General features: G+C 39.9%; 1 protein-coding gene across 3 annotated transcripts in view; it reads left to right on the plus strand.

The window, feature by feature from the left end:
* Window positions 1-27,573, plus strand: part of CCDC170 (coiled-coil domain containing 170) — a 103,783-nt gene that overhangs the window by 12,735 nt on the left and 63,475 nt on the right. Inside the window, exons 1-3 of one of the 3 annotated variants that reach the window (XM_045865758.3) lie at window positions 1-174; window positions 7,428-7,542; window positions 27,340-27,468. The exon at window positions 1-174 is cut by the window's left edge and continues 467 nt beyond it. In XM_045865758.3, the coding sequence (XP_045721714.3) occupies window positions 7,510-7,542; window positions 27,340-27,468 (162 nt within the window). In that variant the 5' untranslated portion in view covers window positions 1-174; window positions 7,428-7,509. Of the gene's footprint in view, window positions 175-7,427; window positions 7,543-25,764; window positions 27,469-27,573 lie in introns of those variants that run through there. The other 2 variants (XM_045865756.3, XM_045865755.3) reach the window with 2 other exon arrangements.

Consider the following 27,573-nt stretch of genomic DNA (forward strand, 5'->3'; position numbering starts at 1 on the left):
AAGAAGAGGAAGAGACTGGAACTTTCTTTGCCCTTTGAGGACACCACAGGAAGAGGACCATCAGCAAGCTGGGAAGCGAGTTCTCACCAGGAGCCAGATCAGCGACACCTTGATCTTGGACTTCCCAGCCTCCCACAACTGTGAGGAATAAACATCTGTATCTGAAGCCACCAGGTCTGTGGTACTTTGTTACAGCAGCCCACCTGACCAACAGTCAGTCTTTGCTAAAGTTAGCCTACCCACTCTTACCTTCACGACTCACGCCCAGCACTCCCCACTTCGGGCCACGGCCTTCCAAACAAATGTGAAGTGTTATTGTGCTGATGCACAATGGATGGCATCTTCAGTGCAGAGCCTTTCTTCATAGGAAGGTTTCTCATAACATTTATCCCTAAAGCTGAAATACATGAACCTCTGCCTTAAAGAAGTGACTTCTCTGGAGAAATACTTTCTGCCCCTCTAATTTCTAGAACCTGAGCAATATCGAGTTAACCTGTTGCTGTTACTTTCTTGCTCACATATCAGGGTATTTTTTTTAAATTTAAATTTTTTATTGTTTTGGTGTTGAGCAAAGGATAGCTAGCTCTCTCTGGACCGTGCCTCAAGTACAGAGAGGACATAGGTGTGAGTATAAAGTGTGTAACCGAGGCTGGCAAAAATGCAACTTTTTCTAACAACTGGGCTTAACCCAGGAGACGCTGTTTCCTCCCTTTGGAAGAAAAAGACCATCTTGTCAATTCAGGGGAACTTATTCCAATGGTTTTCCTCACTCCCCCTCTCCCTTAGGTGAACCAAGTTTCTGCAGGTGGGGATGGGCGTGGTTTTGAGTAGCTTAGCATGGGGCGGGGGGCGGAGCGTTTGGGCTGAAGACCATCCTCTGCTGCCTTGGCTCCGACTTCCTTGGGGACTTGGACATTGGTCTCTGCTGAAGTCCTTGGCTTTGCTCTGGCTTCTCAAGGTCCAGCCGTGCAGCAGTTTCCTTATTCCCATCCCAAGTCCCTTTACGTCTGTAGTCTTATCTCTGTCTCCCTTTTTGCTTTCCTTGGGGAAATGGGGAACCAGGGTAGGGTTTCCCTTCCCTGCTTGAGAAGTGACTACAGAAGGTGGAGTTGCCCGCGGGCCCCATGGGCCCGTCACTCAATCATTGTCACTCGTTCCACTCCGAGGAGCTGCACTGCTTGCTGCCTGTAGGGCTCTCCCGCAGGCATCCATCTCCAGGGGCAACATCGTGGGAAGCCAGGGAGGTAGCAGGAGTTTTTATTATCCTCCCCACTCATCTCATCTCAGGTCTTAGGTCCCAAGAGGGCGGGCAACACCTAAGTGCGGGTCATGTCTCCTTTTTCCAGGGCCTGGAGCCACACATCACCTTTCAGGTGGGAAAATGATTCTCCAGCATGAACTGTTCTCTACTCTACAATCTAAAGGAATAATTTTCATGCCGTGAATCCTCAAGGCTTTGTTATTTATATGCAAAGCCATGCTTTTGAAATTTTAAATATTTTAAAGCATTCTCTTTCAGAAAGCCCTCGTCTGAAAATCTAGAGCATTATAGCTCTTGAAAGCTCTGTGGATCCTCTAAATAGGGGCCCAAGCTACATTCTCCTGGACCCGCTGGCTCTATCTACTCACATAATATACTCCAAGTAATGGAATGAGTTGACTTACTGGATGGAATTATCTAGAATCGACAATTAGAATTTTAGGGACTAGCTGCCAAAAACAGTGATCATGGGTTTGGCCATATTGGCTCTTTTCTTTTTTTTTATAGTAATTAACCAAGTTGTTTTTTATTTTAAGGATTTTTATTTATTTGAGAGAACGAGAGGGAGCCAAGTGGAGGGAGAGGCAGAGGGAGAGGGACACGCAGACTCCCTGCTTGGAGTGCCGAGCCTGACACCACACGGGGCTTATCCCACGACCCTGAGATCATGCCTTGAGCTGAAACCAAGAGTCAGACCCTTAACCGACTGAGCCACCCAGGCGCCCCGATAATTAGCCAAGTATTTTAAGTCCATTTTTGGTTCATGATTTTAAAATCATGCTGTCTGGGTAGAGAAGAATGCTTATACTCCTGTTCATGAAGGCAAATGTGTAGGCTGGCATTTCCTTAAAAGCAATATTAAAATATTTCTATTTATTCAAGTTTATGACGTTAGGGAGATGAAACTGTGTAGAAGCACTGTCTAGAAAGCATTAATAAGTAATAGAAGAGGTAATACTTAGAGGTAGGTAATGGAAAACTTATCTTAATATTGCTTACTCTTCTGTAGACTGACATGGAACTGTTGAGTACTGAAATGAAGTCTCCTCATGACAATTCTATGGTGCTAGAGAATTACTTTTTTGGAAGATGGGATAGACTGTATCTCAAGTCCCTCCTAAGGGAAATATTCCTGAAGAGCCGGTTTGAATAAACAATTTATTAAAGTTTGAAGCATATTACTCCACGTAGGAGCTAAAATATTATTTCTTGAAAACTTTTTCACTTTACAGTAATTTATCAAGTGTTTTATAATACATGGAGTGGAAAAATCCCATTTGGAAAGAGTTCTAGAATCTTGAGCATGTGAAAATCTGTATATAGGATAATGACAAATAAAATATCCCATCTAGTTGTCAATGAAGATTTTGGTTTCCACCATTTCTCTCACAGAAGCTATTCCATTGGTGACGTTTTCAAATTTGCATTCATTATTAGCCTTGACTGCCAAACCCAGTACTCCCGTGGGGCCATATCCACTATGAACGCTGAAAAACTGCTAGCACTTAAAATTTGGCCTAAAGTTAACTAATTTGCCTGTGATTTGCCTTGCATCCAGTCTGAGAAGTTATCTTGCTAACATAAACAGATTAAAAATAACTTCATAGAACTTTATATTGAACTAAAATATTAGCTTCTAAATTGGCTGGACCTGACCTGTATGACATTTATGAACTTGTAGAAAACAGAATGCACCTTCCAAAAAGTAATTGGAAAATTTAATTATGAAATTATACTTTTTTATACTTTGAACTTAACATTACTTACGGAAATGCAGCTCATTATTACAACGGCCAGATTCGCAGACAGCAATATCGAGAGTGAGAAAATAATTCAGTTTAGGGAGAAACGATTGTTTCACCATTTAACCAGATATATATGGGAAAACAGCATGGTAACTAAGAGCTTGGGCTTTGGAGTCAGACAGACTTGGTTTTGATTTTGGCTGTGCCATTTCATTTGGTCCTTCATTCGTTTTTTAGTATTTAACTGAAACCCAGTCACTGGGGACATAGTGGTGAACAAAACAGGCATTTTCCTGCTTCCTGTAGACCTCATAATCTAGCAGGGGAAGTAGATATGAAATAACTAATCATATAAATAATAGTTATAATATGAAGGATAAGGACTGGGTGCTATGAAATCAAATAACACAAGAACTCATTTAGATTGAGGCTTGGGAAGGCCAATATAAGGACTGAAAGCAGGCCACAAGGTGTTTGGGTAGAGGAGCCAGAGTAAGAGAGAATGATGGGGGGGGGGGAGGGAAGGGAGGGGAAAATTCAGAAAAATACAGTTGTAAGATTTATTAGATTTTTTTCCTGTTTGAATCTAAATTTCCTTATTATATAGATAGTAGGAACAGTTTCACATAGTTGCTCTTGGAATTAAGTAACATTGTATTTGAATCATGCTTAATACAGACCTAGCATGATAAGTATTTACTACCTGGTGGCTCTAAATAATAGTAATAATGATGCCTTCATGGAGTTTACATTTACATAATATCCACTGTAGGAATGGAAATAAGCAAAGAGGGGCTAATCATTGCTTAAAGAGCTTCAGAGAAAAGTTCCACATTTATGCTAATTTTAGAAATGAGTTATTTACTACAGTCACATCTGAAGGAAAAAGATCTTAATGTTTTCTGACTAATGAGTGAATTTAAGTGCCTTGTATCAGCGAGGTTACAGAATAAAGATACTGAAGTTATAGAGAGTTGACTGATGTAACTTCCCATATATAAAACCTTGTACATCTGGTCTATAAAACCTTGAGATCAAGATTGGCTGTTGCTCAGGCCCTAACAAGCTTCTAAAGGCAGGATGAGCTAAAGAAATAATTGCAAACTTAATAGCTAAGATATTTTCATAACAAGATTCAGAAAAATTAGAAATTAAATAAATGGACCTTCATCCTAACAAGGATTGAGATTCATAATTTTGGTTCCTTCAAGGGAAGCATTTTATGAATGTTTTATACTTTTGTCTTTATCTAACAAGATGTGGATGAACAATTCATGGCCTTTCCTCCCCTTGGTCAACTATCTCCTGTCCTCTCCAGCTTCTTCTAAAGCTCATATCTCTATTCTAGGTTGATCTCTAGCCAGGGCTGGTTTTAAAAACATGAAGTTTATTATTTTCTATTTTTATAAGAGATGAGTGAAATTCCACCTATACTTCTGGAGTAGTATAGTACCAACTACTATTGGTACTATTTCTTTTCTTCTTCTTTTCTTAGTGAAGTCTTTTTTTTAAGATTTTATTTACTTATTTGTCAGAAAGAGAGAGAGCGAGCATGGGGAGTTGTAGGCAGCGGGAAAAGCAGGTTCCCCACTGAGCAAGGAACCTGATGCAGGACTCAATCCCAGGACTCTGGGATCATGACCTGAGCCAAAGGCAGATGCTTAACCGACTGAGCCACCCAGGCGTCCCTCACCTATACTTCTTCTAAGGGGCCATGGTTTAGGGCTAGTCAGGTGTTATTATAAATAAGTAAGTAAGTGCAACTAGGTATTTTTATGTTTGATATACTACCTTAGAGATGTGAACAAAGGGGAATAAGCCTTTCCATTCTGTTGTTCATCTACTCCTCCAACCATTCATTTATTTAACAAATATTGAATGGATAGCCATTCAACAGAATTTATGGAGGTACTCATCATATCCTAGGAAAGGTACCTGGCACTAGGGATACAAATATAATTAATTTCTAGGTTTTGCCTTCAAACCCACAACCTTGTAGCCAAATCATTTATTCAGTTACTAATACTCAACATGTATTTCATAAGTGCCTACTCTGCCCAGCATTATTATAGACACGGGTGATGCAGTGCTGGGAAACAGACATGAGGTCTGCCCTGGTGGAGCTTATATTCAAGGCGTAGGCCTAAAAACAAGTGTAGAAGGTAAGGGCTGTGCTCCCCCAAGTGGGCTGATGGCTACAGGGTTGCACAAAATTACTTATGAGAGGTTCATTAAGAATATATTTCAATTTTGGGGCACCTGGGAGGCTCAGTCGTTAAGCGTCTGCTTTCAGCTCAGGTCACTATCCCAGGGTCCTAGGATCGAGCCCCGCATTGGGCTCCCTGCTCAGGAAGAAGCCTGCTTCTCCCTCTCCGACTCCCCCTGCTTGTGTTCCCTCTCTTGCTGTCTCTCTCTGTCAAATAAATAAATAAAATCTTAAAAAAAAAAAGAATCTAAGTCTATTTAGGGCAACATGAATAGATCTTAAAAATATACTGTTTTTAAAATAAAGTAAACGAGGGCGCCTGGGTGGCTCAGACGGTTAAGCGTCTGCCTTCGGCTCAGGTCACGATCCCAGCGTCCTGGGATCGAGTCCCGCATCGGGCTCCCTGCTCCTTGGGAGCCTGCTTCTCCCTCTGCTTCTCTCTCTCTCTCTCATGAATAAATAAATAAAATCTTAAAAATAAAATAAAGTAAACGAGAACAAAGCTAACATACTATTTATGGTTAAGAATATATGTTAAAATAATATATCTTGGGCACCTGGGTGGCTCAGATGGTTAAGCGTCTGCCTTCAGCTCAGGTCATGATCCCAGGGTCCTGGGATCGAGTCCCGCATCGGGCTCCTGGCTCAGCGGGGAGTCTGCTTCTCCCTCTCTCTCTGCCTCTCCCACTGCTCATGCTCTCTCTCTCTCTGTATCTGTGTCTCAAATGAATAAATAAAAATCTTTAAAAAAAATAATATATCTTCTATAGGTATAAGTAAAAATGGAAAAAATATTTTTAAAGATTTATTTATTTGAGGGGGGAGAGAGAGAGGGAGTGGGGGTCGGGGGAGCAGAAGGAGAGGGAGAAGCAGACTCCCCACTGAGCTCCCCACTAGAGCTCAACACGGGGCTCTATCCCAAGGACCCTGAGATCATGATCTGAGCCAAAATCAAGAGTCAGACACTTAACGGACTGAGCTACCCAGGTGGCCCCCCCAAAATATTTTTTTAATGGTCTGATGGATGCTCACCAAACTTATCTAACAATTACCTCTGGAATGGAGGAAGAGGGTCCAGATTAGAGATCACAGGGAAAGGAAGTTGTAGCTCCATTTGTGATATTCCAATTTTTAAAAGAAAAGTGACTCTAATTTTAATATTAAGATTCATTTCTTAATTAAGTCAAAGACCACTGAAAGTATGCTTAAAGAGTCCGGTTTACTAGGTTCTCAATTTTCACATCCGAATCTTCAAACTTAAGAAACTGAATATTATGTTTGTGCATTCCTTCCTGGCTGCAGAGGCAACAGGAAACCCCAAACTTGAACCTCAGTGTGCAGAAAGAAGGGAGAGGCAGAAAGCAGAATCACTGAGTTCCCAGCAATACTTGGAATGCATTTGTTACGCAAGTACAACGTTTTGACTACATTTGGGACAGGAAGTTCATCATGAAAATAAGTGGAATATAAATAATATTATAGCCAGAATAGGAAGTGTCTTCAAGGATTAAAATGAGAATTCAGTGATTTCTAATGTTTTCATTAACTGTAAAACGATATCCAACCAACCAAGCACAAGCTGGAGGGAGAAAGTGACCTACATAGCTTGTGTGTTGCACTGGATCCCTGCTTTCTCTTCCAGGGTGGCCGGCCCTTAGCTCCGCCCAAAGAAAACTCAATAAAAATGCTGCAGCTTCATCACTTCTTGTGGCATTGTTCTGTGAGAAGGAAGCCATGAGGTCCAGCCTACATATTCTTGATAGCAACAAAGGCTCCACAGAGGCCTGCTTTGTAAAATAATAATAATAATAATAATAATAATAATAATAATAATAATAATAATAAGATAGCAGGGAAATGTTAGCAATATATAATCAATCCCTCCAGGTTTCAGTTTAGAAAGAAATCAAATCATGTGTCACCTTCCTGTAAGAATCCCTGCAAGGAGACAAAGTAAGCTCCACCATTAAGTTTTTTTTTTTTTTTAAGATTTTATTTATTTATTTGAGAGAGAGAATGAGAGAGAGAGCACATGAGAGGGGGGAGGGTCAGAGGGAGAAGCAGACTCCCTGCTGAGCAGGGAGCCCGATGCAGGACTTGATCCTGGGACTCCAGGATCATGACCTGAGCCGAAGGCAGTCGCTTAACCAACTGAGCCACCCAGGTGCCCTACCATTAAGTTTTTAGAATTAATTTTTCTCTCTTTTGTGTCCAGGATAGATTGGATTAACGGCAGATTTCAAACCTTAAACCTCAGAGTTTAGCAGTTCTCGTGGCTTATCAAGAAGAGGATAAGGATGTCCTCGGCACGCTCGGTAGGACAGACAAAAGTGAGTAGACTCCCATTTTGGAAGCCCTTCTTTCTGAAACATAGAGCCCATAATCTCCTTTGTGACCAGAGCTCATCCGGCGTTCTCCCCAGCAGCTGCATCACATCTTCAGTGCACAGCAGGGGGCAGCTGGGCAAGGTGGAATAGGGATCAGAGCCAAGGAAGAAAATCACCTAGTGGACAGTGTATGCACCTTCCTAGCAATCCTGTCCCTCTTCTCATATTTGCAATTTAAAAGTCTTCCTAACCCATTTTTCCTCTAATTTTCTGCAGAACCTGACCAATCAAAACTCCCTCTGACCACAGTGTTGTCTTTCAGCTATTCTCCATAGCAACCAAGGCTTCTTCTTCACAGCTCTTAACACAATAGCAAGTAATAAATTACATGCATAATTAAGTATTTAATGCCTCCTTCCTGCAGAAGACTGTGATGTTCGCTAAGTTGTCCCTTGCACTACTAAGGACCTTACTGAAAATGCTGTTCTCATCTGCTATACCAAATTCCATCAGCCCCTGCGGCTGATTGACTTCTGCTGAGCCCCCTGCCTCCGCAGTGGGCTGGTTTAGGAAGCCCACAGATTCTTCCACCCTGCCCCATTTCAGCCTGTCCCTCTCCAGTAGCATTAACAAACCAAAGTTGCCTTCCTTTTGACTGTGCGGGCGTTCTGAAACATACTCCCCAATAACCGAGTAACTTCTACACCATGGCAGGCTTACAAACTAAAAGCAAGTCGCCACCCTCCTGGTGTTTCCCATAATTTTTGCAGGTTACCAAAGGTCTAGATCTCAGAATAATTTCTAACCTCCCTCCCAAGTTTCAGATTTATTTCTCTTCCAGTGTCAAAAAGACAAAAGAAAGTAAATGCAGTAAAGAGATATTAAAAGAGGGAAAGCATGAGAGGATGGGAAAGAGTATCACGCACGTGCTCTTGGGGCTGTGCACTGGTATGAGGTAGCCCCACTGTTTGACTTGGCTCTTCCAAGTAGATCCTCAGGAGTCACACAATCCACTAGGACCACAAGGTAACGCAAACAAGTTGCTCGGTAACGACACAACTATTCACTACAGGAAACCATGATAAATTTCAAGACCCACGAAGCAATTCAGTGGCCTAACGTGAGCTCTTGTTCAGTAAAAGCACTTTTATTTTTTTTAATTTTTTAAATTTTATTATGTTATGTTAGTCACCATACATCATTAGTTTTTGATGTGATGATCCATGATCCATTGTTTTTGTATAACACCCAGTGCTCCATGCAGTACGTGCCCTCCTTAATACCCATCACCGGGCTAACCAATCCCCCCTCCCCCCTCCCCTCTAAAACCCTGTTTGTTTCTCAGAGTCCATAGTCTCTCATGGTTCATTTCTCCCTCCGATTCCCGCCCTCCACCCCACCCTTCATTCTCCTAATGTCCTCTGTGCTATTCCTTCTGTTCCACAAATAAGTGAAACCATATGATAATTGACTTTCTCTGCTTGACTTACTTCACTTAGCATAATCTCCTCCAGTCCCATCCATGTTGATGTAAAAGTTGGGTATTCATCCTTTCTGATGGCTGAGTAATATTCCACTGTATATATGGATCTTCTTTATCCATTCGTCTGTTGAAGGGCATCTCGGCTCTTTCCACAGTTTGGCTATTGCGGATGTTGCTGCTATGAACATTGGGGTGCATGTGGCCCTTCTTTTCACTACATCTGTGTCTTTGGGGTAAATACCCAGTAGTGCAATTCCTGGGTCATAGGGTAGCTCTATTTTTAACTTTTTGAGGAACCTCCACACTGTTTTCCAAAGTGGCTGTACCAGCTTGCATTCCCACCAACAGTGTAAGAGGTTCCCCTTTCTCCACAACCTCTCCAACATTTGTTGTTTCTTGCTCTGTCCATTTTTGCCATTGTAACTGGTGTAAGGTGGTATCTCAATGTGGTTTTGATTTGAATTTCCCTGATGACTAATGATGATGAACCTTTTTTCGTGTGTCTGTTAGCCATTTGTATGTCTTCTTCAGAGAAGTGTCTTTTCATGTCTTCTGCCCACTTTTTGACTTGATTATTTGTTTTTTGGGTGTTGAGTTTGAGAAGTTCTTTATAGATCTTGGATACCAGCCCTTTATCTGTAGTGTCCTTTGCAAATATCTTCTCCCATTCTGTGGGTTGCCTCTTTGTTTTGTTGACTGTTTCCTTTGCTGTGCAGAAGCTTTTTATCTTGATGAAGTCCCAAAAGTTCATTTTTGCTTTTGTTTCACTAGCTTTTGGAGATGTATCTTGAAAGAAGTTGCTGTGGCCAGTGTCAAAGAGGTTACTGCCTATGTTCTCCTCTAGGATTTTGATGGATTCCTGTCTCACATTGAGGTCTTTCATCCATTTTGAGTTTATCTTTGTGTCCCCAAACCAGGCAGAAACCCCATCAAAAAGGAGAATTTCAGACCGATATCCCTGATGAATATGGATTCCAAAATCCTCAACAAAATCCTAGCTAATAGGATCCAACAATACATTAAAAGGATCATCCACCACAACCAAGTGGGATTAAGTTTAGAATATATGACAATTGAAGGTTTGTTAAGTTGGAGTTAGACTGATTCGCAAATCAATCAGTGTGATAGAACACATTAATAAGAGGAGAGAGAAGAACCATATGGTCCTCTCAATTGACGCAGAAAAAGCATTTGACAAAATACAGCATCCTTTCCTGATTAAAACTCTTCAGAGTATAGGGATAGAGGGAACATTCTTCAAGTTCATAAAATCCATCTATGAAAAACCCACAGTGAATATCATCCTCAGTGGGGAAAAGCTGAGAGCCTTTCCCTGAAGATCAGGAACACGTCAAGGATGCCCACTCTCACCACTGCTGTTCAACATAGTACTAGAAGTCCTAGCAACAGCAATCAGACAACAACAACAAAAAATAAAAGGTATTCAAATTGGCAAAGAAGAAGTCAAACTCTCTCTTTTTGCAGATGACATGATACTTTATGTGGAAAACCCAAAAGACTCCACCCCCAAATTACTAGAACTCATACAGCAATTCAGTAATGTGGCAGGATACAAAGTCAATGCACAGAAATCAGTGGCTTTCTTATACACTAACAACGCAACTATAGAAAGAGAAATTAGAGAAACGATTCCATTTACAATAGCACCAAAAACCATAAGATACCTCGGAATAAACCTAACCAAAGAGGTAAAGGATCTATACTCTAGGAACTACAGAACACTCATGAAAGAAATTGAAGAAGACACAAAAAGATGGAAAAATAGTCCATGCTCATGGATTGGAGAATAAACATTGTTAAAATGTCTATGCTACCCAGAGCAATCTATACCTTCAATGCCATCCCGATCAAAATTCCAATGACATTTTTCAAAGTGCTGGAACAAACAATCCTAAAATTTGTATGGAATCAGAAAAGACCCCGAATCGCCAAGGAAGTGTTGAAAAAGAAAAACAAAGCTGGAGGCATCACGTTGCCCGATTTCAAGCTGTATTACAAAGCAGTGATCACCAAGACAGCATGGTACTGGCACAAAAACAGACATACAGACCAATGGAACAGAATAGAGAACCCAGATAGGGACCCTCAACTCTATGGTCAAATAATCTTCGACAAAGCAGGAAAAAATATGCAATGGAAAAAAGACAGCCTCTTCAATAAATGGTGCTGGGAAAATTAAAAGCACTTTTATAGCAGAGTCTAAGCAATGGGGTCCAAGTAGACATCTCTCTGAGGTTCTGGCTTTTTAAGGATAATTTTGAAGTTGAGCATAGAATGCATGAATGCACATTCTTCAGCCGATCCTCTGAATACCATTTGACATCATTAATTTGGTTAATATCAGAAACATATTTCTGAACCTCTTGTCTGGGTATGAAGACTGCATTCCTCATCAGCTGGATCCAGCTTCCTGCTGAGACCAGTGAAGTATATCCTGTCACTTGAGGGTAGAGGGCTCATCTATCTAACTCCAACTTAACAAACCTTCAGCTGTCATATATTCTAAACTGATGTAATAATTGTAAGGCATTTCAGCATGAGGCTTGAAAATGGCCTTGCCAGAGCTTCATTCAAAAGTAAATGTAGGCTGATTCAGTTGCCTCCTGGCTATTCTCCCTTCCTCCCATTTTTGTACTGATCTAAGCTTTTCAGCACCGCAGAGTAGAAGTGATGACATGCAGACCTAACCAGGTCCCTCCCCTAGCGGACGAAGGCTGTCCTCTGTAGACAGGGTGAGGAATAGACAGATACCTTAAGTCAGCCGAATCACATTACCCATGTCTAATATCTAGCCACACCTTCAGTCACATGGAAAAATTAGGTTTATCTAAGCTTGCCATGCATCTTTAAGCATAACTGTTTCTTGCCTGTGGTACCTGCTACCCTTCTTCCCAGGCTCCCTCTCTACTTGACCAGAGTTGGAATTAGCTTTTCTGCAGAGCTTTCATGGGACACCCAGGCAGAACTTTTTATTCCGATTACCACTCCTGTTCTCAATCCTCATCTTGTTTTATCTATTCTGGTTACTATTTCTCTGTGCAACCACGTTATTACCAGTCAGAAACGTTACTCATCTATTTTGGTACCTTTCTTTATAGTACTGTTCCTATATGTATATATTGTACAATAGAGCTTTAAAAAAATTATTATAGAAGCACAGTTGACATACAGGGTTAGAATAGTTTCAGGTGCACAACACAGTTATTCGACAATTCTGTACATTACTCAGTGCTCACCACAGTAAGTATAGTCACCATCTATCACATGCAATGTTATTACAATATTATTGACTCTATTCCCTATGCTATACTTTTCATCCCCATGACTTACTTATTTTATAACTGGAAGTTTGTACTTCTTAATCCCCATCACCTATTTCATCCATCCCTCCACCCTCCTCCCCTCTGGCAACCATCAGTTTATTCTCTGTATTTAAGAATCTGTTTGTTTTTTGGTTGTTTGGTTGTTTGTTTTGTTTTTCAGATTCCACATATAAGTGAAATCATATGGTATTTGTCTATATCTGTCTGACTTATTTCACTGAGCATTATACCCTTTGGGTCCATCCATGTTGTTGCAAATGACAAGAATCTCATTCCTTTTTATGGCCGAATAATATTCCTTTACACACACACACACACCCCACGTCGTCTTTATCCGTTCATCTGTTGATGGACATTTGGGTTGCTTTCATGTCTTGGCTATTGTAAATAAAGCTATAATAAATACAGGGGTGTGTACATCTTTTAAAATTAGTGTTTTCATTTTCTTTGCAAGTTTTGAACCACCCTTGCATCCCAGGAATAAATCCCCACTTGATGGTAGTGAATGATTTTTTTTTAATGTATTGTTGGATTTGGTTTGCTAATATTTTGTTGAGGATTTTTTGCATTTATGTTCATCAGAGATGTTGGCCTATATTTTATGTTCTCTTTCTCTCTCTCCTTTTAGTGTATTTATCTGGTTTTGGTATCAGGGTAATGCTGGCCTCAGAGAATGAATTTGGAAGTTTTCCTTCCTCTTCTATTTTTTTTGGAATAGTTTGAGAAGAACAGATATTAGCTCTTCTTTAAATGTTTGGTAGAATTCACCTGTGAAGCCATCTGGTCCTGGACTTTTGTTTGTTGGGAGGTTTTTTTTTTTTAAATATTATTTATTTATTTATTTATTTATTTGAGAGACAGAGACAGAGATAGCAAGAGAGAGGGCAGGAGCAGGGAGAAGAGGGAGAAGCAGACTTCCCACCCAGCAGGGAGCCCAATGTGGGCCTTGATCCCAGGACCCTGAGATCATTACCTGAGCCAAAGGCAGACACTTAATCGACTGAGCCACCCAGGTGCCCCTGTTGGGAGTTTTTTGATTACTGACTCAATTTCTTTGCTGGTAATTGGTCTGTTCAAATTTCTTATTTCTTCCTGATTCAATTTTGGGAGGTTATATGTTTTTAAGAATTTATCCATTTCCTGTAGATCATCCAATTTATTGGCACATCATTTTTCATAATATTCTCTTATAATCTTTTGTATTTCTGTGGTGTTGGTTATTTCTTCTCTTTCATTTCTGATTTTGTTTATTTGAGTCCTGACTCTCTCTCTCTCTCTCTCTCTTTCTCTCTCTCTCTTTTTAATGAGTCTGGCTAAAGTTTTATCAATTTAGTTGGTCTTTTCAAAGAACCAGCTCCCAGTTTCATTGATTTGTTCTATTTTTTTTTTTTTAGTTTCTATTTTGTTTATTTCTGCTCTAATCTTATTATTTCCTTCCTTCTACTGGTTTTGTTTGTTCTTTTTCTAGCTCCTTTAGGTGTAAGGTTACATTGTTCATTTGAGATTGGTTTTTCTTTTTGTTTCTTGAGGCAGGCCTGTATTGCTATAAATTTCCCTCCTAGAACAGCTTTTACTGCACCTCAGAGGTTTTGGACTGTTGTGTTTTCATTTTCATTTGTCTTTATGTATTCTTTTATTTCCTCTTTGATTTCTTTGTTGACCCATTCATTGTTTAGAAGTATGTTACTTAACCTCCATGTATTTGTGTTCTTTCCAGATTTTTTCTTGTGGTTGATTTCTAGTTTCATAGCATTGTGGTCAGAAAAGATGCATGGCATGACTTCAGTTTTTTTGAATTTGTTGAGACTTGTTTTGTGGCCTAATATATGATCTATTCTGGAGAATGTTCCATGTGCACTTGAAAAGTATATGCTGTTTTGGGATGGAATGTTCTGAATATTAGATCCATCTGGTGCAATGTGTCATTCAAAACCACTGTTTCTTTGTTGATTTTCTGTTTGGATGATCTATCCATTGTTGGAAGTGGAGTGTTAAAGTCCTTTATGATTATTGCATTACTATAGATTACTTCCATTATATTTGTTATTAGCTGCTTTATGTATTTGGGTGCTCCCATGTTGGATGCATAAATATTTACAATTGATACATCTTTTTGTTGGATTGTTCTCCTTATGATTATATAGTGCCCTTCTTTGTCTCTTGTTACAGTCTTTGTTTTAAAGTCTATTTTGTCCAATGTAATTACTGCTACCCCGGCTTTCTTTTTGCTTCCATTTCATGATAAGTGCTTTTCCATCCCTTCACTTTCAATCTGCATGTGTCTTTAGGTCTGAAATGAGTCTCTTGTAGGCAGTATATAGATGGGTCTTGCTTTTTTTTTTTTTTAAAGATTTTATTTATTCATTTGAGACACAGAGAGAGAGAGAGAGAGAGCATGAGCAGTGGGAGGGGCAGAGGGAGAGGGAGAAGCAGACTCCCCGCTGAGCCAGGAGCCCGATGTGGGGCTCGATCCCAGGACCCTGGGATCATGACCTGAGCCAAAGGCAGATGCCCAACCATCTGAGCCACCCAGGAGCCCCTGGTCTTGGCTTTTTTAAATCTATTCCATCACCCTATGTCTTTTGATTGGAGTGTTCAGTCCATTTACATTCAAAGTAATTATTGATAAGTATGTACTTATTGTCATTTTGTTACTTGTTTTATGGTCATTTTGTAGTTCTTCTTTGTTCCTTTCTTCTCTTGCTCTCTTCTGTCAAGGTTTGCTGGCTTTCTTTAGTGATATAGTTGGATTCCTTTCTCTTTATTTTTTGCATATCTATTACTGGTCTTTGATTTGTGGTTACCATTAAGTTTATATATGATGTCTTATGCATATACCAGTTAAGTTAATGGTCGCTTAAGTTTGAATCCATTCTTCACCCCTCTTCCCCCACATTTTAGTATAGGATGTCATACTTTACATCTTTTAATTTTGTGAATTCCTTGACTGATTTTTATAGATATACTTATTTTTACTGCTTTTGTGTTTCCTATTTTCTTACTCCTGCTTATGGTCTTTCCTTTCCACTCAAAGAGTCCCCTTTAACATTTCTAGATTATGAACTCCTTTAATTTTTGTTTGTCTGGGAAACTCTTTATCTCTCTTTCTATTCTGAGTGATATCCTTTGTTGGATAGAGTATTCTTGGCTGCAGGTTTTTGTCTTTCAGCACTTTGAATATATCATGTCACTCTCTTCTGGCCTGCAAATTTTCTGCTGAAAAATCACCTAATAGCCTTATGGGGTTTCCTTTGTATGTAATTGGTTTCTTTTCTCTTTTCGCTTTAAAATTCTCTCTTATAACTACACTTTGCCATTTTAATTATGTGTCTTGGTGTGGACCTCTTTTGGTTGATTTTGTTGGGGGTTCTCTGTGCCTCCTAGATCTGTATTTCTATTTCCTTCCCTAGATTTTGGAAGTTTTCAGCTATTATTTCTTCAAATATTTTTTTTGCCCCCTTTTCTCTCTCTTCTCCTTGTGAAATCCCTATAATGTGAATGTTATTACACTTGATGGTATCACTGAGTTCCTTAAGTCTCTTTTCATTTATTATTATTTTTTCTCTCTCCTGTTCAGCTTGATTTCTTTTCATTACTCTGTCCTCCATGTCACCAATTCATTCTTTTACTTTCTGTAGTCTACTATTTATTCCATCTAGTGTATTTTTAATTTTAGATATTGAGTTCTTCATCTCTGATTGGTTCTTTTTGATGTTTTTTATCTCTTTGTTAAAGTCTCTCTGAGGTCTTTCACTCTTTTCTCAAGTCCAGTGAATATCTTTATGACCATTAAATTCTCTATCAGGCATATTACTTACCTCTGTTTTGTTTAGGTTTCTTGCTGTGATTTTTGTCCTAATCTTTCATTTGGGACATATTCCTCTGTCTCCTCATTTTGTCTAACACTCTGTGTCTGTTTCTGTGTTACCAAAATCAGCTGTGTCTTCTGCTAATGGAAATAATGGCCTTATAAAGATGTCTTGTAGTGCCCTGCACTTCAGTGTCCCCTGTTCACCAACACCTGGCACTTCAGGGGTGTCTCCTGTGTGTGTTGTGTGCACCCTGCTGTTGTGGCTGAGGCCCCATTTGCCATTAGTCCCGTCATCTGCAGTGGCTCCCTTTGCCTGTTGTGGGCAGTGTTTGGTTTCTGTGGTGTTAGTGGGCCAGTCTGAGGCCACGTTGGGCTTAAGGTGAGTCAGATCAGGCGTTTACCAGAGATACAGTAGCACTGAACTTCAGGAGAATGTGGAGGGGGGGTGAGGCGCACAGTGCCAGCAAGGTCTGCACTGGTGGGAGGGGACCTGTAGCTGGGTTGGATCTGCAGAAGAGTGTGGTGGCTGGCTGTGTGGTGTTAGCAAGGTTTACACTGGCCTGGCTCCACAGGAAGACGTGTGGATAGGGCACACTGTTAGCAGGTTAGGTATCGAATGTTGGCTCAGGGCTGATGCCCACAGGTGTTCGTGTGCTTATGGTGAGGAGGAGGGGAGGGAAATGGTGCCACCAGCTCTTGTGTTCTGGAGAAGTTGCCCAATAATCCCTGCCCCACTAACCCATACTCTGAGATTAGTAAACAAATGTCCGTTCCATATACCCCAGGCGTTTTTCAAACTCCTGCTTCCATGCTATATCTCCATGGGGTTATTTGTTGCTCTATCTCTTTAAGTGCAGGGGCTCAGTTTCCTCTTGTGCTCCTGGCTCTCCCGCAAACCTGCTATTTTTGAAGTTCCAAGTTTTAAACCTCCCTGATTGTAAGAAATCATAGAATTTGGTCCCTCTGGTTTTCAAAGCCAAATGTTATGGGGATTCGTCTTCCCTGTTCAGGCTCCCTCTTGTGAAAGTCTATTTCTCTTCCCTCTCTGCACCTGTGGTGTTTCCGATCCCCCCCCCCACCCGCCTTCTGGGGACAGTTCTGCAGGTCTGTTTCCTCCTGACTTTGTCTCTGCCCTTCCTACCCTCTTCTATGAGGCCACTTCTCTACATTTAACTGTGGAGAATCTGTTTGGCCAGTCTTTGGGTCATTTTCTGGGTTATTTACACTGATGTGGCTGTTACCTAGTTGTATCTATGGATGAGGTGAGTTTAGGGTCCTCCTACGCTTCCATCCTCCTTAGAAGGTTTTTAAATGAATAACAGTGACATCCAAGAGGCAAGAAATTGGAAAATAATATGAAAATAATAGATCAGCTTTTCCACAAAACTTGATTTTGTGTAGAAATGTCTTCTAAAAATTTTCCCACAACTGCTAAGATTTATTTCCTGGATTCTGCACACATCACACTATGCCCTGCAGGCACTAGTGAGCCCCAGAAACCAAATCCACATATACAAAGAAACAAAAGTAAGAGGACCAGAAAAGTCCCTCAAATTAGGGATAAGAACTGATGAGTGGTCCAAAATTGACTAGAGCACTGATTATGTTGGAGAAATACAATTTGCAAGACTTCATTTATGCACTGTAAATTAGGGAAGAAACTTTACTTGGTGAGAAGAAGTTGGAGAGAGGGGAGGGTTCATAGAAGGGATTGCTCACTGGGACAGCACTGGAAGCTTGAAGAAGGGGGAGGGAGAGAGGGAGAGGCTACAAGAAGCACTCCATACTGGGAGAGCCTTGGTCACACACTTGTGTCCTGCAGTGTGGAATAATGCTGGAACAAAGAGAAGATTGGTTATAGCATAGGGAAATAGGAGTGGATTAGGAGGTTTTGTGTGTCACAGGCAGACAGTGATCTTCTTCTCATTTTTTTGTCCATGGGATAATAAGACAACTAAATATCATAGTAGCAAGACTGGCCCAAGACATTGTCCCCAGGTCAGGTAATTGGGCACATTGTGTACTAAATTATGAATAAATTTATGTCTCCTCTATGCCATTGAGCTTTGAAACTGTCCTTTATTCTGAACATACTATGAGCCACCCTGTGAGTCAATTTCAGTCATTATCATAATACTATCAGTAGCAGAATCAAATAATATGTAGTTGGTTTCTAAAATTAATATGAAATTGCTTCATGGTTTAACTGAGAGATACCTAATAACTTAGATTATCCTCACATGAGGACAAATGGATGAATTTTTAATCTTGCCATTTTGAATAGGGTAAAATTAGTTTTTTTAGAAGTGAAGATTATTTAATACTTGTAGAAAAAGTTGAAGAATTTTCAAAAAACTTTGCTAACTATACAAAGGCTTAATTAAGAGAGTAACCCCCCTGAAATGTCTGCTGTCACGTGTATTGAGTTCTCTTTGCTGTCTAGAGTTGCTTCTTTGTGCTCGTGTTCCTCATAAAGACACTTCCTCGTAGGGTTTATTGAGTTTTGTCTATCCTTGTCCTTGTTCTTTTTTTTTTTTCCTGAATTTAAGGGGGAGACATTGATTCTGATTATGAAAGTAATACATGGTCATTGTAAAGGATTTGGAAAATATAGAAATATAGAATAAAGAGGAAAATAAAATCTAGTTCAATAACTAAAAGATAACTACAGTTAACATTTTCTTTCCAATATTTTTCTTTTCTTTAAATTGTATTTAATTATACAAGTAATGCATAAATATATCCTTCTTGAAAAAATTAAACCATTGCCTTCTCCCCACCTGCAGCTCCAATTCTAGTGTCACCCCCCAGAGGTAAGAACTGTTATTGAGGTGATGTGTGTGCTCTCAGACCTTTTCTTTTTTTTCTCTCTCTCTCTCTATATTTATAGAAAATAAATAGTATATTAACCCCTTTTTATGTTTTATGACAAAGAGTATCAAACCATGGATCTACACTTTCTTAGTTTTGTTCAGTGATATATCTTGGAGATATCATTATGTTCCAACATACAGATCTAGCTTATACTATGTGTTGCATAGTATTCCATAGTATGGAAGTGCCTTGTTTTAGTAATTGCCCTGTCAGTGGAAATTTATATGGTTTTAGCCCTCCTCCCTTTCCTCTTTTGCTGTTACAAATAATGTTATAATGAATATCCTTATACATATTTTTATGCACATGTATGAGTATTTTTCATGGGGAGTTAATTGGAGAGTAGAGCTGCTCAGTCGGATGATATTTACATTTAGTCAATATAATACATAGATTTTATTTTATTTTAAACTCTGTTTCTTCTGTTTGAGAGAGAGAGAGCACGCACGTGTGTGCATGAGGGGTGGGAGGGATCGAGGGAGAAAGAGGGAGAGAATCTCAAGAAGGCTCCCCTCTCAGTTTGGAGCCCAACACAGGGCTCAATCCCATGACCCCAAGATCACGACCTGAACTGAAATCAAGAGTCGGACGCTTAACTGTCTGAGCCACCCAGATGCCTCAATACATTGATTTTAATATAGTCAAGACAGTAGAGCATCCAAAGGGCTTAACCATTTCATATTCCTGGCAGCTACATATGAAGATAACCCTTTCCTTATACTTTGCTAACACTTGTTATTATCAAACCTTTTATTTTTTCCAAACTGATGTACCAAAAATGGTGTGGCTTTCTTTTAATTCTTATTCACCTGATTATTAGAGTGGTTGGAGGATCTTTTTATGTATTTTTCAGCCATTCGTATTTCTCTTAATGAGAATTCTCTATTTATATGTATACTCATTTTATTGGGTTATGATTTTCTTATTAATTTGTAGGTGTTCAAAATATTCTAGGTTTTAGCTCTGTACTCAGTGGGGAGTCTGCTTGAGATTCTCTCTCTCTCTCTCTCCCTTTGCCCCTCCTCCCCTCAAATCATAAATAAATAAATCTTGAAAAAATATTCTATGTTTTAATCCTTCATCTGATACATACAAAACAATTTCAGTCTGTCATTTAGTGATCTATATCTATGCATTTTTGTATGTGACTGGGATGAAACTGTATGTGCAATTTTACATTTTGTCTTTTTTCACTAAAATTATATTGCATTTTCCCCTATCATTAAGGATTCTCCAACAATATGATTTTTAATGACTGAATATAATTTTATTGTGTGAATGTAACATTTTGTGTATTTTTCTTTTTTTCTTCAAGCACAATTAGAGCTCAACATGCTTCTCTTGAGCTGTAACTGTGTCTGTAATTTTGCAATTGAATATATTTGGAAAATTTTGCTAATGATTGCCTTCTGAATATCTTTGTATTTAATCTTTGGTGTATTTCCATTTCTTTAGATAAGATTATAAGAAGGAAACTCATTGGGGCAAATAGTATTAATTTAAATTTCATTGATACATACTGTGAAATTTTTTTCTGGAAATTTTGTACCAGCTTATCTTTCTATGAGTAGTATGTCAGCATGTCTTTCTCACAGAACTACCTCTCTCTCTCTTTTTTTAGAACTGTCTCTTAATTATTAAGTATATTAAGTATATTTAAAATATCAATTTTAAAGATCAGGAATAATACCTCACTGATAGTATAATTTGTATTTAATTGATGACCAGTGAAGAAGGGTACTTCTCATTTATTAGCCATTTATAGTTCTTCTGATAATTGTTAGTTCTTTTATGTAATTTTTCTCTAGGGTATTTGTTTTCTTATTGGTTTGAGTAGGTTCTTTGCATATTACGGTTTTGACTATATTACTTTTGTAAATATTTTTACAGTTCTTCACTTTAAATTCTGTTTATATATTTTTAGTGTATAGAAGTTTTAAAATTTTGTTGTCATATGTGAGTTTTGTCTTGATGTTCTTTCATTGCTTCTATGCTTAGAAAATCCTTTTCAAGATAAGATACATATAAATTGATAGTACTTTTTATGATTGCATTTTTAATATTCAGTGCTTTAAGTCTATCTTAAATTTACTTTGGCTTATAATGTGTAATACAGCTCTAAAATTTCATTTTTTTTCTTTAGTAATTAGCTTCACTATTTATTGACCAATATTTTCTCCCCCACTATTTATAGCATAACCTCTTTCTTCATACACTAAATTCTTCTGAGCACTGGAGACTAAAAACTGTTCCTGGGGTTTCTGTTGGTCTTTCTGTTGATTTCCTGCTGAGTATCACATTGTTTTAATTAGATTTTTTTTTTCAAAATCAAAATTTTTAAAAGGACATTTTTTTTTTAAATGCCTCAATGCCACCAAAGGGCCATTTAGCTAAAAAAAAAAAATCTAACTAGGTACTTCTAGTTTAAAAATGGTGACATACAGATAGCATTTCTCCCTTCTACTCCTGGAAATTAGCCTCAGGCAACAAAGACCATGAGAAACAATTTCCATTGTTGGCCCATCCAGGAGATGGCTGAAATCTTGTAACACAAAGTAGGCGGCAAGCTTTTCCCGAGCAGCAGAGGTTGAGGGGAGGTGCATGCGGGAGGCACCCCGGCTGCAGAGGGTAGGAAGGGCTGGGAAAGCTTATTTTGCAAAGATGAGTGGCCAACTCAGAGGAGTCAAGCCAATATCTCTTGTTGCAAGAGAGGATGGAGGTGTGTGGACTGCCAGTGGGAGCTTCTCTGCATCTACCTGACTTCCAAAAAGTAGGAGAGGGAGAGCCAAGTAAAAATCATGCCATGAGCCAGATTTCTAGGAAGCTGTGGAGCAGGGCGCTCGTGGAAAGTCTGCATTGTGATAAACCCTCTCCATGGGCTGGAATGAAAGATAAGTCAAATGAAGTTGTATATAAATCCTGAGTCTTAGGGAAACTCCTGCTTGGCTGGAGCCTGAGTGACTTTACCTTCCCATCCGTGTGTGCACCTCTTCCACAGCTGGCCCAGCGAGCACTCACCTTCTAATGAGCAATCAAAGAGGAAACAACACAGGAAAACTTGTGACCAAACATTCATCGTGAATAAAACAATTGAATAAAGCCAACATGTGCCTGAAGTGTATTTGGAAAGCAGTGATACAGGACTTCAAGAAAGATACAGCGAGGTGAGGAGAGGAGATGAAATGTGACCTGGCGGGGTTCAGGAGAGAAAAGACAAAAAAAGTGAAGCCATTGCAGAAATAAAGGCAAGACCTAATGGGACACAGGGAGGCAGGCGAGCATAGAGAAGATATAGGAAGAATAAGGGAGATGGAATGGAAATAAAGAATTAAAAAAGAACAGGGAGGAGGTGAATAAAATGGAATACATAGAGAAGAGATTGAGCACGTGCATTATGAGAATCCCCTGAAGCAAAGACTAGCCAGCTTAAGAGAGGAAGAAGGGAGAGGTAGCATAAGCATTTTGGTTTCTTCCATCTAGTAACTTTGGGGCTACACTGGCAAGTATTTAGAATGAGAATATAAAGATCAAAAATTCGAAGTTGTAGGAGAGGGGACGAGAGGAGCAAGGAAGGGAAGGTAGGCTATTGTAGTGAATTAGTGGATGTTGTCTAAAAAGTATTATTTAAAGTTATGGTTAAACTTCAGACTAGAACAAAAATACAAACCTTCCCAATGGTCCGACCAAAGAAAGCAAAGCAAACAGATGTGTGGTGAAAGATTTTGGAAGAGCGATCAAAACAAGAAGCATAACATAAAATAATGCAGCAGAGCTAAGACCAAGTTTATCTGTCACGTGAACAGGTGTAAACGTCATGGAGACATCCAGGACAGGAAAAAGAATTTTAAGATTGATCGCAAAGCCAAACCCAGCTGTATTACATAGGAGACATCAAAAACAAAGTGATCCAGGAGGGATGAACATAAAAATATGGAACAGAGGTATAGGTAGTCAGATTCAAACAAAGAAAAATCAGGGATCGTGGTCTCAATATGAAAAAAGACTAGATTCAGAGCAGAAAGGAATAAGTGAGCATGTTATGATGCTGCATGGTACAACCCACCGCGAAGATAAAGTTCTGAATCTTTACACCAAGTCGAACAGCACCAGCCCTCCCAAAGCAAGAAAACAAGTGGTACCAGGTGATAGAGATTTACAGTAGTGATGGGAGGTTAAACTCACCTCTCAGCTCATGACAGAGTAAAGGACAGAAATGAGGCTGGGCTAGAAGTGCCCAGTTAAAATAATGAGTAAGGTACATCTAAGATAGATGTTGGACTCCAAGCCCTGAAGACAGAGAATGCACCTTCTTTTCAGGTGCCCGAAAGACCTTCATGAAACTGAGCATTCACAAAAACCTCAATAAATTCCCTGAAGTAGAAATAACATAGACAAGGATGATGGGGGAAAATAGGTAATGGCCGGTAGAGCAAAGGGACCGCCCCGCCTGAATAGATCCAATTCTGAGTGGAAACTGGTCCACCACACTGCAGTACACCCGTGAGTGTCAGCCCTGAATGCAGACAGTGTACTCTGAGCACGGAGTAATGAAGTAGAAATCCATGACAAGCCCAGAAAATAAAGAGCCGTAACAACAACACAGCTCTGAACTCAGGTGAAAGAAGAATTCCAAACCAAACCGGAGATATCTAGGAGATAGTACAAACACTTCATAAGGATCTGTCAGGTGGTTGAAGGGCTGAGATGGAAGAGCTTAGTCATAAAGAAATACATTCATGTATTCTTCTTTCAGCTTTTGGATTGTCTTTCCTTGTCCCTGTAACCCTCTCCTGCTACTGCCATTCATTTCTTCTCAGTTAGGCGACCTCCGAATGTCTTGAAGGAATGGATTTCTGTGGCACATTCCAGAGCCATCTCAGCACAGAAGTGTCTCTAGTGCTCAGTCAGGGTTCTCTCTATATAATTTTTTTCTCTTACTATATTGTCTATAGAAAGAGATTTATGATAAGGAATTGGTTTGTGCATAATGGAGGCTGAAGATCCCAAGATCTGTAACCAGCAAGCTGGGCACCCAGGAGAGCTGATGGAGTAAGTTCCAGTCTGAGTCTGAGTCCAAAGGCAGAGGAAGACCGACGTCCCAGCTTGAAGATGGTCTGAGAGCAAATTCTTCCTTATTCAGCCTTTTTGTTCTATTCAGACCTTCAGTGGATTGGATGAGACCCACCCACACTGGGGAGGGCAATCTGCTTTACTCAGCCTACCAGCTCAAATACTAAACTCACCAGGAACGGTTTCACAAACACAACCAGAATAGTGTTCAACCAAATATTTAGACACCCTGTGACCCAGTCAAGTTGACACATAAAATTAATCATCACAGCTACTAAGAGACATAGAAGAATTCCTGGACAAATGGAAAAAAAAAAGTGATTTTCATTGGAAGCTTCGGTATTTAAAAGATGTCAGTTCTCCTTAAGTTTATTTATAAAACTGACACGATCCCAATGAAAATACAAACAGGATTTTTGGGAATTTGATAAGCGGATTCTAAATTTCATATGGCAGAATGCACAAGTTAGAATAGCCCTACCTGGCACTACCATATGTGAATGAGCTCAGAGCTGCCTTTTATTTTTTTATTTTTTATTTTTTTTTAAAGATTTTATTTATTTATTTGACAGAGAGAGCGAGAGAGCACAAGCAGGGGGAGCAGTAGAAGGAGAGGGAGAAGCAGGCTTCCCGCTGATCAAGAAGCCCGATGTGGGACTCGATCCCAGGACTCTGAGATCATGCACTGAGCCGAAAGCATACGCTTAACCATCTGAGCCACCCAGGCACCCCTCAGAGCTGCCTTTTAAGCTACTGTTCTTAAGTTGTTCTTGTCCCTCAGCCTCCCTGCCTTTGCTCAGATCTTTGACCGCACAGTGTGTTCCTGCCACAGGACCCTTGCTCAGACTTCTGGCTATTTGAATGATGTGTGTTGCCCCTGCTTCATTACCTCTTGCCTATTTAATACCTACTCAGTCATCACTTCTTTAGGGAAATCTTTCCTTCTCATGTCTCTGATGGTAAGTCACTTTCCTTTGTTTTCTCTTTTTTTTTCTTTCTTGTATGCATTTCAGTTTGTAATTATGTAATCATTAGTGTGGTTGTCTGATAAATGTTCTTTTTCTTAGTAGGGTGTAACCTCAGTGCCTGACCTTGAGTAAGTTTTCAGTAAATATTTTTGATGAATAATCTCCAGGCTGCTGGACTTTGAAGGGTGATTTAGACTCAGCAACTGTCTTCTAAACTCAGTAATCAGGAGTCTGCCTAATGTGGGCCCTGTCCTGGTATGCATTGTGATGAGATCTTAACGTGTCGTTTCTTTCACCCGTGCACATCTGAAGATGTAAATGATTTTTGGTATTGTTCTGCTTTAGATTGTAATCTCCTAAAATGAAGGGCCATATCTGAACTGTCTCGTGTGGCTTTTAATATTATGTCCAGTGGACACTGCTTTTTCATAAGAAGGAGATATAACATTATGGAATGATTACATCATTTCCTGAAAAAGGATGCTAGTCATTGAAAGAAATAATCATAGCTATTGAAGAACTTATTTTCCTAATGAATTTTATAAAATGATGTGCCATACAGGAGTGCCTGGGAGGCTCAGTGTGTTAAGGTTCTGACTCTTGATTGCAGCTGAAGTCATGATCTCAAGGTTGTGAGATTGAGCCTTGAGTTGGGCTCTTTGCTCAGTGTGGAGTCTACTTGAGGTTCTCTCCCTCTCCCTCTGTCCCTCCCCCCGCTTGCACTCTCTCTCTCTTAAATAAATAAATACACAAAATAAATAAAATGATGTGCCATACACACTCTACTTCATACCTCTCATAAGTGACCAAAGTCCTTATGTGGCCTGTTTTAGGAAATCTTGCTGTGGTGGTTAGGGTGGGGAAGTCACTTCTGAATATAAAGTGAGGCTGAACAGGATGTGGTTCTCTTATTAGATGTAGCTAAACGTTTTATGCTTTCTCCCCAGGAGTACATACCTACCATCTTCTTGGATATGTTGTGATTGGCAAACATGGGCTGTTGCTAGGTGCAGTGAAGGTTTTGCTTGGCATTTTGTGCATCAAAACGCACTAGTCATGACAACGCTTGTTATAAAGTTAAGGGCTCTGAGATGACTTTTGCATTCATGAGCATTTTCCAAACAGTAGTCTTTGGCAGTTCAGTAGCTGGGCAGCCATAAACCAGTTTTACTAGTATGTCCCCTGAGGCCTCATAGATAATTCCAGGAAACCCTCCTTTATGTGACCTCTTTCATATTCCTTCAGAAATGAATGGCTTTCCTGTGTGTCTTTCACAAAGAGCACAGGCCTTGGAGACTTCACAGATCCCTACCTCTGTGAAGTAGGTATCTGTCCAAGCTCAGGAATAATTCTCGAAAGAAGCTGGTCTCATGGCATAAGTAACAGAACCAGAGGTTACAGACTATGACCCACAGGCCAAACCCATCAAATCTGCTCTGCAGATGTGTTTATTTGGATCATAGTGTTTCTTTTTTTAAACATTGAAATTAGTTGCCAAGCTGAAAAAACTGGGAGTTTTTACTTCAGAAAGTCTGCATATATGACTTGTCTTGAAAAATTGGAAAAACTTGGCCACGCGGAGATCCACAGTTCTGCACTGGCTGCCATCCGTGGAACTGAGAGCTGTTGCCTGGCGGATGGGGGGAAGACTCCTCGGGTACCACCCCACTATCGTGGTCTCCTGCATTCATCTGAGTCACCTTCATGAGTCATGACCCCAAGATAGGCTATGAGATTGAGAATAAATGGTATAGTGAATAATTAGGAAGGAGGCAGCCTTTTGCCTTTAACTCACACAATCTCTTTGGTAAACAAATGATGCCCTTTATTCAAAATATGAGGTGGGTTGATCATTTTTGTAGTCTGGAAACAGAAGGACAATGAAAACTGCCTCTTTGCTGTGGACCTTGTCACATTGCATCTCTTCTGACAGTTTTGTGGGGACTCTTATCGGTTCTGGTCAGAGGTCAAGTAGCATTTGAGTTGGGTGGAAGGAAGCTCTCTAAAGTGGCAAAGGCCAATCCTTAAATGCCATCTTGGGAGAACACATCATTTGTTCCTGGGCTGCCTCCCGCCTCCCTCAGAGTTTTGAGAGTGAGATGATCTGGACGAGACACTGCCTAGGCAGCATTTTCGAGACATTTGGACTACAAAGAATGCTCTGTGTTTAATCTTGCTCTGCACAGCTGCATGGAAAAAGATTGTTTAAAACTCTTCTTTATATTTTGTCTTTTGGGGGAACCCTGTCAGGAAATTTATGGCCGTCCCTTGGAAGTCCCAGTCACCCGGGAACAACTAAACCACTATCGGAATGTGGCCGAAAACGCTCGAAGTGAACTGGCGGCAACTTTGGTCAAATTTGAATGTGCTCAGTCTGAGGTAAGACTGCATCTTCGCCACTTCAAAATGGGCCATTTTAGCTTCTTCTAGAGTGAAGCAGAGCGTAGAGGTGATTAGAAATAGGACGGGAGGGCACAGCTTTAC

This window comes from Mirounga angustirostris, unplaced genomic scaffold, assembly GCF_029215605.1.
Source record: "Mirounga angustirostris isolate CCGP_5_RB_7025 unplaced genomic scaffold, mMirAng1.0.hap1 SCAF_8, whole genome shotgun sequence".
Classification (NCBI taxonomy): domain Eukaryota; kingdom Metazoa; phylum Chordata; class Mammalia; order Carnivora; family Phocidae; genus Mirounga; species Mirounga angustirostris.